The sequence below is a fragment of the Melanotaenia boesemani genome, chromosome 11 (assembly GCF_017639745.1).
Source record: "Melanotaenia boesemani isolate fMelBoe1 chromosome 11, fMelBoe1.pri, whole genome shotgun sequence".
In the NCBI taxonomy this organism is placed as follows: domain Eukaryota; kingdom Metazoa; phylum Chordata; class Actinopteri; order Atheriniformes; family Melanotaeniidae; genus Melanotaenia; species Melanotaenia boesemani.
Genome location: NC_055692.1, coordinates 15,372,014 through 15,389,519, shown reverse-complemented (window position 1 = coordinate 15,389,519; position 17,506 = coordinate 15,372,014). Strand labels below are relative to the sequence as shown.

The following is a 17,506-nucleotide window of genomic DNA, read 5'->3' as shown; positions in this document are numbered from 1 at the left end:
TAAATAAAGTGGTGTATTTAACATCAAATTTAAGTATAGGCCTATAATTCCCCCATTTGCACATGTAATATGCGTATGCAAGGTTACACAATTATTATCCCAAACTCCTAAATTGAAGTAAACCATTTTTTGGAGGTCCAAATGTCTGCATTCTTGCTACTGTAATTATGATTTACAATAAATAAATATAGAGCCTCTTCTTTAACATTATTTTCCCTCAGAATCTCAAACCCACAAATCTGTAATGATTAATTTTTTATTAATCAATATGGCAGAAGCTGGAGTCCAGCTTTAAATATTTTCCTTCATTTTCTTTCCTTGATTCCCATATTTTAATTAGCTCACTTGTGGTTCTATCTATGGGTTTGGAGACCATTAAGTCCAGCCCTGTGCAGACAGGGGGTGAGTTTAACTGAGGTCAGGGGGTTGCTGGGAGTTCTAGAAAGGCAGAGAGATGAAGAATAATGGATAAGAGCAGGGAGAAGGAGAGATTATCACTTTATCGTGTGTGGTGCAGTGTGTCAGAGTGTGAGGCCACTCAGGTCTGGTACCTGAATCAGGATGCTCCCTTCTTCTCCTCCTACTCTCAGATCATTCATCTGAAGCGCTCACGGAGAGTGAACAGCTCACAATAACCGGCTCTACATCAGCCTCTAGCTTATCTCATCTCGGCGGATCATCTCCTCCCCTCCCCACCAGCACCAGTGCCGACCCGTACTGACTGCTCTCTGCTGTATCATCTTGAATATCACACAAAACCCCGACACCTGGAGGAAAATGCCGCACTGTTTCACTTTGTTTGCTTCCAAGGAACCCTATCTGTCACATCTTGTCCAGCGGATCTTTGTTTGCGGACGACAGGCTGCGGCTGCGTGATGCTCGGGTGAATATGAAAGCTGTTATCTTTGTGTCTAATTTTTTTGTTTGTTTGGTTTTTTTTTTCTTTATCATCTTGTTATCAGCCATCAAACAGATACTTAGATAAAATTTCATGACGATGCTCGAAGATGGAAACGAAGCGCAGGGCTGTTTTTTTTGGTCTGTACACTTTTTTCCATTCGGAAACGGGGCTCTATGTTTTATTAAGCACTTCAATTCCTGTGTTTTTGTTCTGTCAGAGGGGCGTTACTACAGACACACAAAGGCAGCTGCATGCAGCCAGGGGGATGCAGCGTTTTCACATCTAAAGTAAAAATACATTAATGCTGGTTGAGAAATAGAGATTTTTTAAGAAAGAAAGGGGAGAGAAAAAGAAATGAAAGCAAGAGATCTCAGAAGAACACAGCAAACAACAGATGCCCTTTTGTTTGCTCATATCTGCTGTCACTTTGTTATTATCATTCTGGCTCATATCAAATAAAGTATTTCATTTAGAATAAATAAAGAGGATTAAAGCCACTGTGACATTTCTAAGCCTGTTGACTCTGGGGTTACATAAAAAAGAAAAGTAAAAAAGATTTCGAACAATTTTCTGCTGCATCCAGCCATAAATGACTTCTAAGTTATCATTGCATAACCTGAGAAAATATGGAGAATGAATGCTCAGAGAGAACCAACGGCCGTCGCTAGTTGTTATGCATTATTTATAAAGTTACCCCTGTGCTGCACCTCCCACTCAGCACCACTGTCAATGCTCCATCTCTGCTCTCTCTGTTCTCACCTTACACTCTTGCAGTCTGTCACAGCCAAACTGACTGAGCCAAACACGAGTGGAAGTATTCTGAAGGTTGTAAAAAGAACAACTGTTGCCCAGTTACTGAAGGATATTGAGACTGTGGGAGAGTTCATTCTCAACCGTGCCCTCAGGCTTTCGATTGCAGAGATTTGTTTTATGGATTGATGGATTGTTTGAGCTCTTGTAGCCCAGGGGTTAGAGAACGTCAGTGCATTTGTTTTGTACCACTGCATAGCCTTTCTAGAGGCAGGAATAGGAGCAAAAGAAATGTAAGAAGTGATGAACAAATGAAAGAAAGCAAATGTTAATTTGTTCAATAAACTTTTTCTCTGCTTTGAAATGTTAACAGCAGCATAAAGTAGATATTAAAACATTGTTGTAAGGACATGATTATCCTGTCTTAGTACACAGAGTTGCTTGTGTAGATTAGGTTACTGCGCTTTTCGGGCGTTATGTAATGGCAACTCTTCTGCAGCAGATTCTGTTGCTGTGTAACTTTCATCTCCTCTGCTCTCTGTTCACTCTGTTTTCCCCTTTTTCTCCCCAGCAGCAGCAGATGTGTAGAGCTACACAGATAATAGCAAAATGTTCTCAGTGACCACAGCCTGATGCTGAAATCCCTACATTCATGAGAAGGCAACAGGAAGGAGATTACTAAGGGATTAAATGCACGTGCACAAACAAGGGATACCACGGTTTCAGGATCTGACTTCCATCTAACTGTGGATGTTATTCTGAATGAACTTGTCTGACTGACTGAGACGCACACTGTGGTATCATGGAGGAAGAGGAGGAGCCAACAGAGGCTCATTGAATTTAAACCTCATGATCCCGCCTACTTTTGCCTGCTTCACCATCAAAAAGCTTTGATTGCTCACATCACAGACTGTAACAAACAGCAGTGTGAGCAGAAAGGGAGAGGAGGGCAGAGCTAAGCCTCTTCCTGGTGCTGTCCCATGATGTGCTGAGACTTTCAGAAGAATCCTCCTCATAGAGGGTTGTTTCTATGGATACCCCTGCCCTAGGTTGTATTAATAAGCCTCACTGATATTCTGGATATCAACAGGAAGAATTTTAAGAAACAGATTAAAATTTTGCTCATGCAGCAGACTACAGCATAAAACATCATCAACTGTTAAGAAGAAGATGTTGAAAGAGATCTGTTATTTTTAAATCCATGCAGTCTTTCCAGAACATGTTTAAACATAAGAATACAAGATCACTGATAAAAACCAAACATTAGATTTCTTTCTGTTATGAGATTTAGTTTTAGGCTCATGCATTTCTTCTCTTAAGTACATCAAATTACATTTTATTATTATTATTAGTTTTTTTTACATGTAATTTTCCTTTATTAGGTCAATATAAGCAACAGCTGTTCCATTCTAAACATTATTTTGGAAGAATATCCCCAAGTAGAGATACATAAAGAGGTGATGCATAAGGGGAGTTCCTCTTAGGCCAGAAGGAAATTATTTATTTAGTGATAAGTAATGAATATAGCTATAGATTTTGCAATTTTGTTGTAATGAACCCATTTAAAATTTTGTAAGAACACTTTCTGTAAGACTTTTAATAGCTTGAGCCTTAAGAAATATAAAATAGACATCTACATGCAGCAAGTATTCATCAAATCAGGTTTCTACTCGCCAGCAAGATGTAACATGCAAAAATAAAAAGCAAAAAACAAAAACAACCAAACAAACAAAAGAAAATAAAACATGATCAAATAAGAGCACATCCATCATCTGGTACCTGCACCTGGAAGCTATCTTTGTATCTGTCTTAGCCCACAATACTTCCAGACTCAGCAGTGATGACTAGTCAGGACACCCCTCTCCTTTTCCATGGCTTTGAACTCAGTGGTCACTTTGTTGACCCCCAGCCTCTTGGCACAGGTGTCACCGGTCTGGTCCTGTCAGCTTTGGACCAGCGAACTGGACAGCGTGTAGCAATTAAAAAGCTGGTGATGCGAGACACCGTGACAGTGAAACACGCCCTACGGGAGGTAAAAATCACCCGCCGGCTGCAACATGAGAATGTAGTACGGGTCCATGAGGTGTTAGCTCCATATGGAAGACCACTGTCGCAAGACCCAATCCAGCTCAGTGCTCTCTACATTGTTCAGGAGTGCATGGAGACTGATCTGGCTCGGCTGCTGGAACAAGGACCGCTACCTACTGGTAAGGAGAGAAGGATAAGTGAGAATAAGGAAAGATGGACTGAAATTTGGATTTAAGATTATATTCTGAAAAATGAAACCAGTGCTGAAGGGCCCTAAAACAATCAACAGGACAACATGAAAACAAAGTCAGATTATAAATAATTTTATGTGTTAAACCAGATTAACCAGATTATTTTAGTTTTCCTAATAAATTCATTATTTCAGTTGCTAATTTTAAGTAATCCAGCATAGAGTAATTGTTACGTCATAGTTTTTCACAGGGTTTAATTTAGAGTCAAATTTACACTAAGCTACGTATGTTTTAGGTTGGGTCTATCTCCCAGGAAACATTGGTAAGTCGCCTCCATGTTGTAGAAAAATGGCTGTAAAATGGGCCCCATATGTGACTGTCCACATGTCCCATACCAATTGCCCACATACTTGTGATGCAGGATTACACTGGGTGCTTCCCTATGCATTTGTTAAACCCAGATGGGCCCTAATTTTTTATGCTCGTTTTGAGTCTGTGCTAGCATTTAACATTAGTGTTCCAACTTGGACTCAAAAAGGGAGCCCAGCTGGAATCATGTGAGCTGTACTATATGGATCTTAGTGGGCCCCAGACAAGATGCATTATGTTGGACTCATGCCTGCTCAGGACTCATGTACTAGAGTATGACCCATGTGTGATCTACAGCTTGGACCTGACCAGTGCTGAAGTCCTTTATGTAAAATTGGCATGTTCAAAAACTACTAAGTGGGCATTGAGGTGGGATTGTTTTGTTAAACACTCCTTCTAAGGGTAGAAATCATTTTAAAACTTCCATTTCATTTTTAATTTATCAACACTTTGCAGGTGTGACACTTCCTTTGAAGCATTTGAAACTCTTGTCAGTTGTATCTATGGGCAAAAACATTTAGTATTTAAAAAAAAAAACTATGTAAAAATTTAATTAGATTCTTAAGATATGTAATTTCAGTCAGTAATTTATGAATCTGATCTCTCATGAGCTAAATGGATTTTTTTTAACTTTACTAAAGACATTTTTGATTGAACTTTTTGGTATTGTTTGTTTTTATCTTTTTTTTCTCTCTCTCTCTCTCTACAAGTCACATGTCCAAAAATGCTATTTTGTGGATGGTGTGACTATCATAGTATTTAGTGATTTAGGACTAAGTATTATAGACTAAGTGTTATTACAAGAGTAGATTAGCGTGTTCCCTCCAGATGTCTGATTTTTGCCCTTGAACAGGTCATGCCACTCTGCTGTTCTACCAGCTGCTGAGAGGACTGAAGTTCATCCACTCAGCTAATGTCCTGCACCGAGACCTGAAGCCTGCCAACATTTTTATCAACATGGACCAACTGCTGCTCAAGATTGGAGACTTTGGGCTGGCCAGAATAGTTGATGCTCATTATTCTCATAAGGTGAGACACACAAGGGCCCATAGTTCACAAATACATACACTCTGAGGACATTCATACTCATATGTATTCATATACACTCTTAATGTTAACTATTTAGCATGGACATCTTTTTCAGAGTGGTTTCCAAAGAGACTACTTTGTCTCTCTGAGCCTTTTGATGCTTCACTAGCTACACATTAAGTAAAGTCCAAGCGAGCACAACTAAAGTAAAGAGCTCATGCAGGAGAAATATATTTGGGTGATATTAACATAAATAACACGTCAGCCAATGGATGTCTGTTGGTACATGTGTAAATTAGCTGTTTTGGAGGCATGTAGTAAATGTAGCTTAATTGCTAGTGTTTTTTGACCAGGGGCCAGTAAATGCCTGTGATTATCCTTTGCATTATTCTTTTTGGTTTGAGCTCATGTTTCAAGTTGCATATTAATCTTAAGTTTCATTTTCAATATTTTTATTTGCATTGCTTTTGTCATGCTTTTTGAACACTGTCCTACAAAAATGAATACTATAAATATTCAACTCACCAGATATATTCAACTCACTCTCTTTTCTGCTTTGAAGCACTACATGCTGTTCTGCAGCTGTTGGATGAATCTAGGGAGAATAGTGTAATAGTTGTGAATTTTATCTCTACTTCATACAGGCAGAACTGTTATCAGGAGATAGACAGCAGCTTTTCAAGCCATGGCCACTGTGTGATTATTTGACAGCAGTGCATGAACCCTTGTCTTTGCATAGCAATAGATAACATACTGTTACAACACAACACTCCTATAGAAAATCAGTGGGGTGCACACTTCACGTTATAGAAGAATAAATAATCTCAGGTCTTCAGTTGCTTCTAAATTTGCTTCTATAAGGCACACAGAGTGTTTAAACAAAAAGAGTTTCAAAATCTCTCTCTAGAAGATCTGGTAGGAGAACAAAGTTACATTATTATTATTATTAATGGCTTCTCTAATTACATATCCCCATGTCTGATGTTGCTGACCTGAACCTTTTACAATGGGATTTCTCTCCAGCCCAAGCCCTGCAATTAACATCTTCCTGGTGTCAAGTTTTTGTGCTAATCAAACACTGTGATGAGGCTGTCCACTGTAGATGAAGGCCCCTGAGAGATTAACATGGCAATTTACTTTTCCACTCTTCTGCTTTATTATGCACAAAGATCCCACAGCAGTATTGTAACACTAGTAGGACTCGATGTGTGTGCATGTTTGTCTCTTTGTGTGCTTTTTTGGGTTTGTGCACGTGAAGAGGAGCTCTTGTGAAAGGCGATCTTTGTCAGGCCAGAGCACGAGACCGGAGATCAGTTGGGTGCAGACACAGGGGGTGCTTTTGGGAAGGGTGAGGAGGATATGGGTAGAGGAATATAGGAAGAGTAGGATATAAGGGAGGAGACAAGGAAAAGAAGAAATACTGTAAAAACAAAAAGGATTCAATAAGTTTGTGCGTTGCAGGAGAACAAAAACTAGGTTTAACTCTGTCACTCTGTATATATATATATATATATATATATATATATATATATATATATATATATATCCTTTGTTAGCTTATGAATTTGCCATTTGGAGTCTGTCCTGGGTGATGAGTCTGTTCACCAGCAGAGTATCAGTTTGTCATTGTTCATTTGCATAAAACTATTTTATCAGAGTCCTTTGTGTTTGCTTCCCTGTATGATGATATGTGTCTGAGATTATTGTGAACTATTTGTAAAGCAGTTTTGACAGCACAGCAGATGTCTGTAGTGAATTTGAGTACATCCTCTCTCTAACTCAGGAGTGACTTTCTCAGGATTCAGTGTCTCTTTTATGCTGGTTTCAAATAAGGCTTTTACTACACAGTTCAACTTAATAGCATTTTAATCAGGTTCAAGCTTGACAGCAGGATTGGCTAGTTAATATTTTGAGTTTTTACTGATGAATAATTATCCTAATTTTAAATAAAAAAAAAAAAAAAACTTCCCTTTTCCCTTTTCTTTATCTTTTGATGGTGCCTTTAATTGGGACATTTTTGATTCTGCAGTGCTGTGAAGGTTGTGAGACTGCAGTCACAAACATTACTCAGGTGAAGAGTGATAGCAGGACAAATCAGGGAAACAGTGTTAGGGAGAATGGGAGTTGTTTGTGTTGCTGTTTACAATCTACACCAGGAGGAACTTAGTGTTTCTCTGAGTGTGCATGTGTGATCGTCACTTGCTGAGACAGCAGTGAAGATGCCTGGAAATTATTCATGACCTGGATGAAGGACGAAGCAAAAAGACAGGTGAATAGAGGCAGAGTGTTTAAAGGGGCAAGAAAAGGAGGAGGGAAGAAACTAGTGAAAAGGCAAGTTTGGGAAGCATGTTGTAAAAAAAATAGACAATGTGAAATGTGGAAAAAAAGAGGAAAAGTAGGGGAAACAGTCACAGCTAACAAATACAGAGGGAAATGGAAGACAGAAAAAATGCAAAGATCTTTTTAACTCAGGGATTAGCTGTGACACAGAGTCTGAAAATTGTGTTAAGATAGTTTGAGAATACATCAACTGCTTTTGTAAAAAAAAAAAAAAAAAAAATCTTTAAAACATGAAACCACATCCTGAAAATTTACTAAGAACCATATACCAAGAATCAGAAAGAAAACTCCAAGCCTGATCAGCATAGAAAAGAGAGAAAGAAAGGTGGGTATGTGTTTGTCAGACTGTCACTGAGCACTCAGCATTAGTTTCTGCTCTGTTATCTGCTTGCAGACAGATGAGAACAGACAGTGAGCAGGGGGGGCATGGAGGGGAAAGAGAGGGTGTAAGTAAAGTGCAGTGAGGGCAGAATAAGCATGTAGAGATGGAATGATAAAAGGTGTAGATATGGGACCAGTTATGTAAGGGTACAGGAGAAAAGACCATAAGAAAAGAACAAAGGTGGGATAAGAGAGGAAGGTGTAACTTGAAAAAAAGTGAGAGTAGAAAGCTGAAAGAGCTGCTAAAATAACTTTAGAGCTTTTTTTATTCACAGCTACTCAGTAGTGCTGCACGACTATGGCAGTCATTTATCTAAGTGTTCTCTGAGACATGCAACTTCTACTAAAACAGCCCTGAGAAAACCCACAAAAGTACAAAAAAACAAGTTCTATATATTGGCACACTGCTAAGACCAATGTATGAGGGTTAGAAAGGAAACACTGGTGTGAGCACCCCACAATAAATTAATTTACAGAGTCATACCAATAGCCTGTTGATGAAGAAGCGGCGCTACCTTTTATTTTAAATAAACCTAAAAGACAGAGGAGGCAAAGACATTTCAGCTAATATGTAATATTTAAATCTACTTTGGGGCAGACTCTTGAGAGGAGCTATGCCCTTCTTAGTGTAATGTTAAGCTGGTGTTACAGGTGGCTTATGTAGGATAATTTAACGGGTGTGAAAAAGCTTACAGAGCAGTTTCTTACATCCATTTTGAGAGAGATAACTCATCATTATCAGTATAAATACAATGCTGTGTGTATGATGAGCTTTAAACAAGTAGTTTAGAAAAATGATAAAGGGTTGGCGAACGATGAAAAAGGAAATAGCTGGTTTTAGGGAAGGCAGGCAAAATCATTCAAATCAGAATGAGAGTGAATAGGAGTAGATTATTCACTTTTGTAACCAGAAAATGATTCAAATATTGGAATAGGTAAAATTAACAAGAATGGAATGACAACGAGAAATACGCCTGTCATCATGGAACAGTTTAAAGATAAATGGTAACAAACATGCTCTTAGTTGTCAAGAAATATAAACGTGTGAGATTCATGAGCATATTTTGTCTAACAGACTACACTCCTCTATTACCAGGACTGTAAATAGCCTGAGGTAGTAAATCTGGCTCAGGGGAGATATATGGCAAGGAACAGAAATATTGAATAGTAAATGTAGGTATTTTGAGATTTTTTTTAAGTTTGGAGAGTAAGAAGTGAAAATAATGTGGTGTGTGTTGATGGAGGCAATTGACAAAACACATTATCACCTACATGAATGCATTTGCTTGTGGCTGAGCTCTATGTGTAACATCATTGTCATTCACAAAGTAAATATGTGGAAAAGTAAGAAACAGAAGGTGCTGTGTGAGAGCAGCAGTACTCAGAAGATCCTAAAGTGTGTAATGTAGATACCACAGTAATTCTGTGTAGTTTAAATGTGCTACTGCTTTTCATAAATGGGCAGTTTTGGATGACCTGGAAATGAAAACAGGTTGTATCAGCACACAATTCAAATACTAGCATCTGTGTTGGTATTAGAGTTCATATGTCCATTACTGCATGTGGCAAGGGTGACTTGTACTTCCATAAAGTATTAAATAATTTAGAGTTGTTCATTTAAGACTGCTATCTAAATGGAATATTTTTATTTTATTTTTTTTTTAATGTAAATCAGCAACAATCAGCTACATTATGCTCATATTACAGGCCAACCTACAATAAGTGTTAAGAGGTTTGGCTGAAAGGTTCCTTTGCTGAGGAAGCTTTGTAGCTGCGTAAAATGACCTGGAAGTATCTGAGTAACAGCAATGATGAGAGCACATTTAAGTTCTCTAAATGCTTAGAAAAGGCGCTTCAACACCGAAGCATCCTTTATGAAAGAAAAGAGATAAGACTGGAGCTTCTAAAACAATACTCCAGAGCTCAGTGGCTAAATATGAAGAAAAGAGGGTGAGTGTGAGCAGCCTGTCACAACAATATCATTCACTTTTACCATTTTTCCTTTATCTCATGACATTTGCCATTAGGTTCAAAGAAATTATAAGAGGTTTTTTATGTGACTATTTGAGTTTAACCCAGGTCGTAAACTCAATTTGCCCCCACAACATTTAGTGCATTATTAAACGATTAAAATACACAGGAGGTCCTGGACTGTTGAGCACATAAGTAAGAATGACAAAACATCTTTATTTCAATAAAGCAGCTGGCCTCCTGAATTCCAAAACAATTAGAAACTGTCATTAAAATGAGCACTACTCCATATCTGTCTATTAACTTTCTGTATTTACTCCCTTCTGCTATTTTTCTCCATCTCACGTTCTTCTCCAGGGCTATCTGTCAGAGGGTTTGGTAACTAAGTGGTATTGTTCCCCCCGTCTGCTCCTGTCCCCCAACAATTACACCAAGGCCATAGATATGTGGGCTGCTGGCTGCATACTGGCTGAGATGCTTACTGGATCCACATTATTTGCAGGTACCTTTCAGTCTCTATACAAATACTGTCATAACTGTGTCCTCTTGAAATAATTTATCTCTGTTGTCTGATTATATTCCTTTATTGCTATGTAAAAGTGAAACATGAATAGATATACATCCTGCATAGTTGTGCAGCCAAGTTAACAGTGTTTTCAAACACATTCATGCGTATTTTGTGAAATTATGAATATTTTCTTGCTAGCAGAAATTCATAAAAGAAGCTTAAAGATTGCTTAAAGATTTCATCCACTAAGAGCAGAGGAGAGTTTTTCTTTCCTTCATGTGTCCTCCACCAAGACACTTTACTCTCTTACTGCAGGCTACTTCTTTGCCTGACCAGAATAACAATGATTATAAAGAAATCTTCTCTGTTTGAAGCAAATGTAGTTTCAACGGACAGACTGATTTTGACCTCCATCAGCCAACTACACCACAGGCAGGGCTCACATCAGAAACACGAAAGCGTCATCTGCTCCTCGGTGTTCCTGCAGACTTTCACACCTTAAGTGTCAGAGAACTGTTTGGTTTGCCCACAGAGGATAGTGGACATAGCATAGTCTTTGTTTACCAGAGAGGAGACAATGCCGTCTCAGCCATTATTGCTTGATTATTTAGTGGGCACTGTGTTGATATAGCACCACCTGCTGTTGTCCTGGACATATTTAAAGGGCAAACTCGCAATGTGTCACACAGGCAATAAAAAAAATTCTGTCAGTTGGAAACTTACACCTTTTAAATTAATTGGCCTAGAAATTCTAGTTCTAAAAAAAGCCTTTTGTTGATATAAAAAAATGTATTAATTCTTGTTTCTTTTCCCCCTTTTTCACCAGAGATGACCTTGATAGCATCGGATTTCTTTCCAGGTTTAGATTTTTTAGACCTCTAACAGTTACACTGGGTCTGGTCCAGGGGAGAATGTTTGTAGTTCTAAACGGGATGTAATTGTTGTAAGGATTACTCTCAAGTGGATCAAAGAGGCATTTTTATGATAATATAAAATGGCTGTTATGATATGTGGGTCCAACAGTGCAGTTTTAATTGAAAACTGTTTTAACAGTTTTATGGCACAGTATTTCAGCCTGTCTGGATCAACTAAACAGAATTTTCTAACCATGCTATTTCTTTCACCTGACGACTCGCATGCCCCAGTTATTTTTGTTTGACTTTTTCATTTTTTCTTTTTGGCTTATGTAACTGATCCGCTGTCTCCTCTCTGCTTGTCTCTGATTGGTTGGCTTTCTCTCCCAGGAGCTCATGAGCTGGAGCAGATGCAGCTGATTCTCAACACAGTGCCCGTGCTGAGAGATGAGGACAGGCAGGATCTGCTACAGGTGATGCCTCAGACAGTGCTGCCAGTCATATATAACTCCAATAACAATTTCAAGCATAGGCATTCCCCAGTCCCTCCATTGACCTCTGCTCTATGCTGTATGCCCAACTGGAATCTGTAGTAGTTTTTAATTTATAGAGGTATTTCAAGATGAACCAAAGTGCAATCTGACACAACACTGCCAAGTCTAAATAAAGATGAAAAATATCTTTGATCCAGATCGTGAATAATTACTTCTAAATTGGGAAATGTTCCACCTCTGAAAATCTGTCCATATTTTCTGTTGATTAATTCAGCTAGCAAAATAATAATAATAATTAAATAAAAATAAAAGACCAACCATATAACTGCCATGGTAGGACTAAAAATCTTATCTCATTTCTTTTACCCTGCTTTTACCAGGTGATGCCTTCATACGTCAGTCATGGATGGAGAGTCAAGAAACCCTTCTCTGAATTGCTTCCTGCTGTGGATGCTCAGGGTGAGCAGAGGGAATAATGTGCTAGGAAGATGTGGGAGGTCAAGCAGTCTAAAATAGAATATGAGGAGAAAGAAAGTGTGAGGAGGAAAATCACAGCTCATCTGAAGTGTGGCAGACAAAGAGATGATGAGATGAAAGAGATGATCCTGAAAACAGGAGGAGGAACAGGAACTTATTTTCATCTTATTGACATCTTCATATTGTTTCTTCTGCCAAAACCCTCTTTTCTTCTCTTCACAGCCGTAGATTTTCTTGAGCGTATCTTGACATTTAACCCCATGGATCGCCTCACGGCTGAAGCAGCACTGTCCCACGTTTTTCTCCAGCAGTACTCTTGTCCCGAGGATGAGCCCATCTCATCACATCCCTTCCGCATCGAGGATGAGCTGGACAGTCTCTTCAGTCAGAGCTTCAGTGACAGCGACAGTCAGGCCTCCAGTTTCCACTGGGACAGGTGTAGACTTAGTACTTTTTTAGTTTCTCTTGTATGTAAAAGTAAAGCTTTTTATTTCTATTGGCAAACACTCATCTATACCTTTAATCATTTTCAATTTACAAACTACATGCATTGACTTCAACACCAAGTTTTTAACTCTGATTTTAGGCTTATACTCAAATCTTTATACTATTATTTATTTATTTACTTTATATCTATTATACCTTTGTCAGGTATTATAATGGATAATTCTGTGACTGTAGTAATCCTAAACTTATAGTTATCAGATAAAACATAAGTACTAACCTTTCTAATCTCTAAACATTAGACAGGTAATAAATGCATGAGGGAACTGGGAAAATAAATCTAAATTCTGCTCTTCTGTAGGTATGAAAACAGTGTATCAACAGATATGTGCTGGCAACAGTCAGACGGGAGATGTCGCTGCATGCCCCCTGGCCATATTCAGTCTGACCTAGGAGACACCACAGAGGATGAGGAGGTGCAGAAGGACCCTCGTGCCAGTTCCAGCTCACTGACAGAGGAGGTTCAGGTTGGTTATGCTGACTTTTCTTCATTTTGATTGATTTGCACCCAGGTATAAACTTATTTCAGAGATATTGTAAACAGGGTGAGTGGGGGTAGGGGGGGTTGGTGGAGGTAACTTGGTTAAAAGGTGTATTAAAGCTGCTCATAGCTGAGGCCTGAGTGGGGCCTCTGTTAAACTGCAGCTTGTTAAAAACTTATGCATGAGCATAATAATGAGCTTTTTCGTCAATCTAATTTGTCACCTTCTCCCCCTTTTCTGTTTCATTCAGGTTGACCCCCGTAAGTATTCCCATAGCAGCTCAGCTGAACGCTTCCTGGAGAACTCTCACTCTTCTCTGGACAGAGTCTGTGGTTTGGGGCATGGGGACCTTGACTGTGGGCGCTCCTGTGATTACAAAGTGGGCTCTCCTTCGTATCTGGATAAAATTGCTTGGAGGGAGGGAAAACCTCAACATTACTCAGAGCCCAAGCTGATTCTGGATCTGTCTCACTGGAAACGTAACACAAGCAGCCTCCCCATGCCAACTGACCCCATTAGTGGACGCATGAAAGACCTGGAGGAGATGAAGAAGGAGGAAGATAAAGAGGAGGAAGAGGAAACAGGTGATTTATTCCAGGAAATCTCACGTTGGGTGGAGAGCACTCAGTCTCGTCTGCACTCACCAAGTCCCAGTCCTTCATTTGAGCAGTGCTCACCTTCCTGCTACACCTCCTCTCCCCCGCTTCCTCTCTCCCCTACTGACCTCCCAACACCAGTCTTCCACTACACAGAAGTCTCGCATCAGTCATGTGCTGAATATGATGGGGGCAGACTGAGCCCCTTTCTATCTATCACGTCTTCCTCCAACGCCCTTCCCTTTCTTTTTCCATCATCTCCCACTGCTCTTTTTCCTCCCCAGTCACCTCAAACAGTATCACCCCCCTCTGTGCCTGTTGTGTATCCACCAGAATGTCAACCCCTTTCCTCTACCTCCACCGTATCTCAGCCACTGAATGCTGACTCCTTGGAGTCTCTGCCTATCAAGCAAAAAGAGCGTTTGTTTGATCTGGACGTGTTTATTTCTCGAGCATTGAAACTGTGCCGACAAAATAAGGAGAAAGAAAATGGGACGAAAGGAAAAGATGGGGGGTGGGCGGAAGAAAGCAAGCCAAACATTAAACGACAGATACCTAGGCTTCCAGAACACAGGATTCCACCATCACAGACTCCAAATTCTTGAGGCTGAATTTCATCTGCAGGTTCAGCACAGCATAGCAATTATCATGGGTAGCACTTCCAAATGTTCATTGTGCAGTGAGAGGTATTTAATATGGCATTTGACTGTAGCAGCTTTTGTCTTTTTGCCACTATTGCAAAACCATCACTTAAACATCCACGAAGCGTTGTCGTGAGACGTTCTCAGGCAATAAGAGGTCATAAAGAAATTGGGTTAAGTATTAGAAAATATGTTTAATAACATTACAAATATTTTGTTTTGTGTTTATTTTGTTCAACGTAACCATATTTTTAAATAATAACTATTAATTTGGGTATTTATCTTTAGCTACAATTTGTCAAGTTAAAGATTGATCATAACATCCAGGCCATTGAAAAGAGCCACTTTATAGAGCTCACATGTCTGTTTGGATTTCCTTTGTTTTCTTTATGAGATCTTTTTTTTAATCTTCAAAATATCCAACAGTCTTCCAATGGTTATATTCACCAAATAATAAGAAATGACACAGGAAATGTTTTTTCCAGGCAACTCTGAATGTATTACCTAAAAAAAATAATGAGTCAAATTGTGACATGGTGGACCACAAGGAGTTTGTTTGCTGCTGCTGTAGCATCCCCACAATGACTTACTGCCTTTTCTCTTTGTGAACATGTAAACCTTTAGTAACATTAATTCTCAAGCATATATCACAAGATTATAATGAGGTTAAAATATTCTTGCATACATTTCTAAATACTAGGATATGTCATTGTTTATGAATTTAGCGTGACTTGTATTTAGTTTGAATGTGTAATTCTATTATAGTAATTCTTGGCTTTAGTCGAAGTGGTTTGTTGTCTGTCTGACACGTCAAACAACATCATCATCTGTTCTTTATTGAAACACACTGTTGACTCTGGTCTAGGCAACCACACCTCTGTTAGCATTTTGCTTAGCTATCGGTAGTTAAGTGTTAGCTACAGAGCACTAATACCAACAGCAGTAGCTTATATTTTGGGGAGTATAGATCGCTGGAAACTTAGACCCAAAACCTTTTAGTTCTGCCCTGTAACCACATTAATATTAAGGGATATAAATGTATTAAATCTCATTTCTGAATGCTTTTCAGTCCAGCATGCTAGATAATAGATGCGTACAGTGTGATATATAATATTTTGCCATCTGTTGTCTCTCAACAAAGTTTGCCAGACTGGGTAAAATAATTTATACAGTGTGAGTTGCAGGAAGTTAATAACAGATGAAAGCTGTTGGCTTTTTCCATGTATCCTGTCGAACAAGATAATCTGACATTCACTTTAGTTGTGGAGTGAAGAGGCTAGTGAGCATATTGAAATGGCTGAAATGGTGCCCATATGGGCTGTTTGCTGGACAGACACAGGATTCCACCAACAGGGAGTGCCAGAGGCACAGTTTTGAGATATATCACAACACACTGCCAGCAACACTGCAAAATAAGAATGCTTTACTGTCTTTCAGTTCATCACCTTATATGTTTTCATACCAGACCAACTTGTCTCGTATGAAACCATGCCAGACCAACAGTTTGCAAAAAGTCTCTTGTTCCTACTTTACATGATCCACACTTTCTGCACAGTCATTAAAGTTCTCTTTTAAATGTTTTGCAGCCATTGACTGTTAATGCACATGTAAAGTTACTTTAAAATGGTTGAATTCATCATAGCAACCTATTCCTACTCTGCACACTGGCCAGTGAGCACCACTTAAAGTTACTTCCAAAGGATACTTATGTGAGAAGCTCTAACAGTCTGAGTCAGCAAAGCCAGGTATTTGTTTATAATCCTAGTAAAGCACATGTAGTATCACAAGCACATTCACGAATACAGGATTTCCTTTTTGACACCTGGAATATTACAATCCTCCACAATAATTTTAGTCTCCCTGACATTATAGGCCAACTATACCTTTGCTGCTGAATTAGCACTCAGTGGAAGTAAAGTGCTTTGTATTTGAGCCAGAGCAACTGGTCTATTAACAGAAATAGACTAAAGGTGTAATGCAGTCTAGCTAATTAAAAAGATTTTTCTTTGACACAAGCTTAATGATCACATTTGCAGTACAGTTTCTTCTGCAGGTAACCTATAGCAATAACAACATTACCAAGTAATACAAACACACTGTAATACATGTGATTACTGAGCCGTAGTTAATTATCTTCATTCTGTGAAGCAATGTTGAAAATGTGCCTCAGTACACCTCAATGCTTCCAGCTTGCCCTCTTTTCGCATTGCCCTCTTTTTGCATGACTTTCCAGATATCACTTTTTTTCTGTGGCTTCTTGTTTCATTTGTAATCTACATGTGCTTCAAGAGGAGTTGGTCAACTTTTTAATTTTAAAAACTTTTGTGATGTTTTAATGCTGACTTGATAAGTCATAATATCTCCTTTTGGAAATGTCTGCTTTTGTTGGAAAAAAAACAAAACAAAAAAACACCGATAATAAAAACTTAACCTGTTTAAGTGTAATCTGATACCAGATTGAGATCTATCTATCTGTCTGTCTGTATGTCTGTTTGTCTACCTAGCTAGCTATCACTAAGTTTAGCTAGCTAGCTAAAAGTACAAAAGGTCAAGAAAATTTGCATTGGCTGGTTATTTCTTTGGTGTAAATGCTTTTTGGCAGTAAGCCAAATACTGCTTGAAATTTTGTTTGCATTAAATTATGTCACATTTTGTGGAAAAAAGGATGAGCAGCAGAGTTGAATATGAGCACAGTATCATGAAAAACTTGCCAAATCTGCCTTGCCAATGCTAATTCTGAAATTGACTCTTGTTTTGAGCTTCTGGTTCCTCAGGTGCTGGCAATCATGTGCCTAATTAATGCCTGATTAGCAGCACCTGTAACCACGGACCATGCTTCATATGGCAATGTTATCGAGCAATTTCAAGCTACAATTTCACAAAACCTAGTTGCAGCATTATTTCGAGTGAGCTCTACCATCTCCAAAGTGAAGACCGAATACCTTATATCGAGGGATGTCAAAGATGTCACGGGCCATGATTACCCTTCA

The 17,506-nt window shown here is 38.8% G+C and overlaps 1 protein-coding gene across 2 annotated transcripts; it reads left to right on the top strand.

Annotated features, from left to right (window-relative positions):
• Positions 1 to 551: 551 nt before the first annotated feature.
• mapk4 (mitogen-activated protein kinase 4) lies at positions 552 to 16,966 on the top strand. Of its 2 annotated transcripts, none has more exons than XM_042000444.1 (9): positions 552 to 883; positions 2,226 to 3,858; positions 5,093 to 5,268; positions 10,318 to 10,462; positions 11,713 to 11,795; positions 12,197 to 12,275; positions 12,516 to 12,729; positions 13,099 to 13,264; positions 13,530 to 16,966. In XM_042000444.1, the coding sequence occupies exons 2-9, from the start codon at positions 3,492 to 3,494 to the stop codon at positions 14,478 to 14,480; spliced, it is 2,181 nt and encodes a 726-aa protein (XP_041856378.1). In that variant the 5' UTR covers positions 552 to 883; positions 2,226 to 3,491; the 3' UTR covers positions 14,481 to 16,966. The 2 variants fall into 2 exon arrangements, with proteins under 2 accessions (XP_041856378.1, XP_041856377.1); XM_042000443.1 differs by having other exon boundaries at positions 2,223 to 3,858.
• The last annotated feature ends 540 nt before the right edge of the window (positions 16,967 to 17,506 follow it).

Excerpts from the sequence above, each read along its gene's own strand:
- mapk4 (XM_042000444.1), top strand. The coding sequence starts at position 3,492 with ATGACTAGTCAGGACACCCCTCTCCTTTTCCATGGCTTTGAACTCAGT. Across the intron at positions 10,463-11,712 it reads TGGATCCACATTATTTGCAG|GAGCTCATGAGCTGGAGCAG; the intron begins GTACCTTTCAGT and ends TTTCTCTCCCAG. Across the intron at positions 13,265-13,529 it reads CACTGACAGAGGAGGTTCAG|GTTGACCCCCGTAAGTATTC; the intron begins GTTGGTTATGCT and ends TGTTTCATTCAG.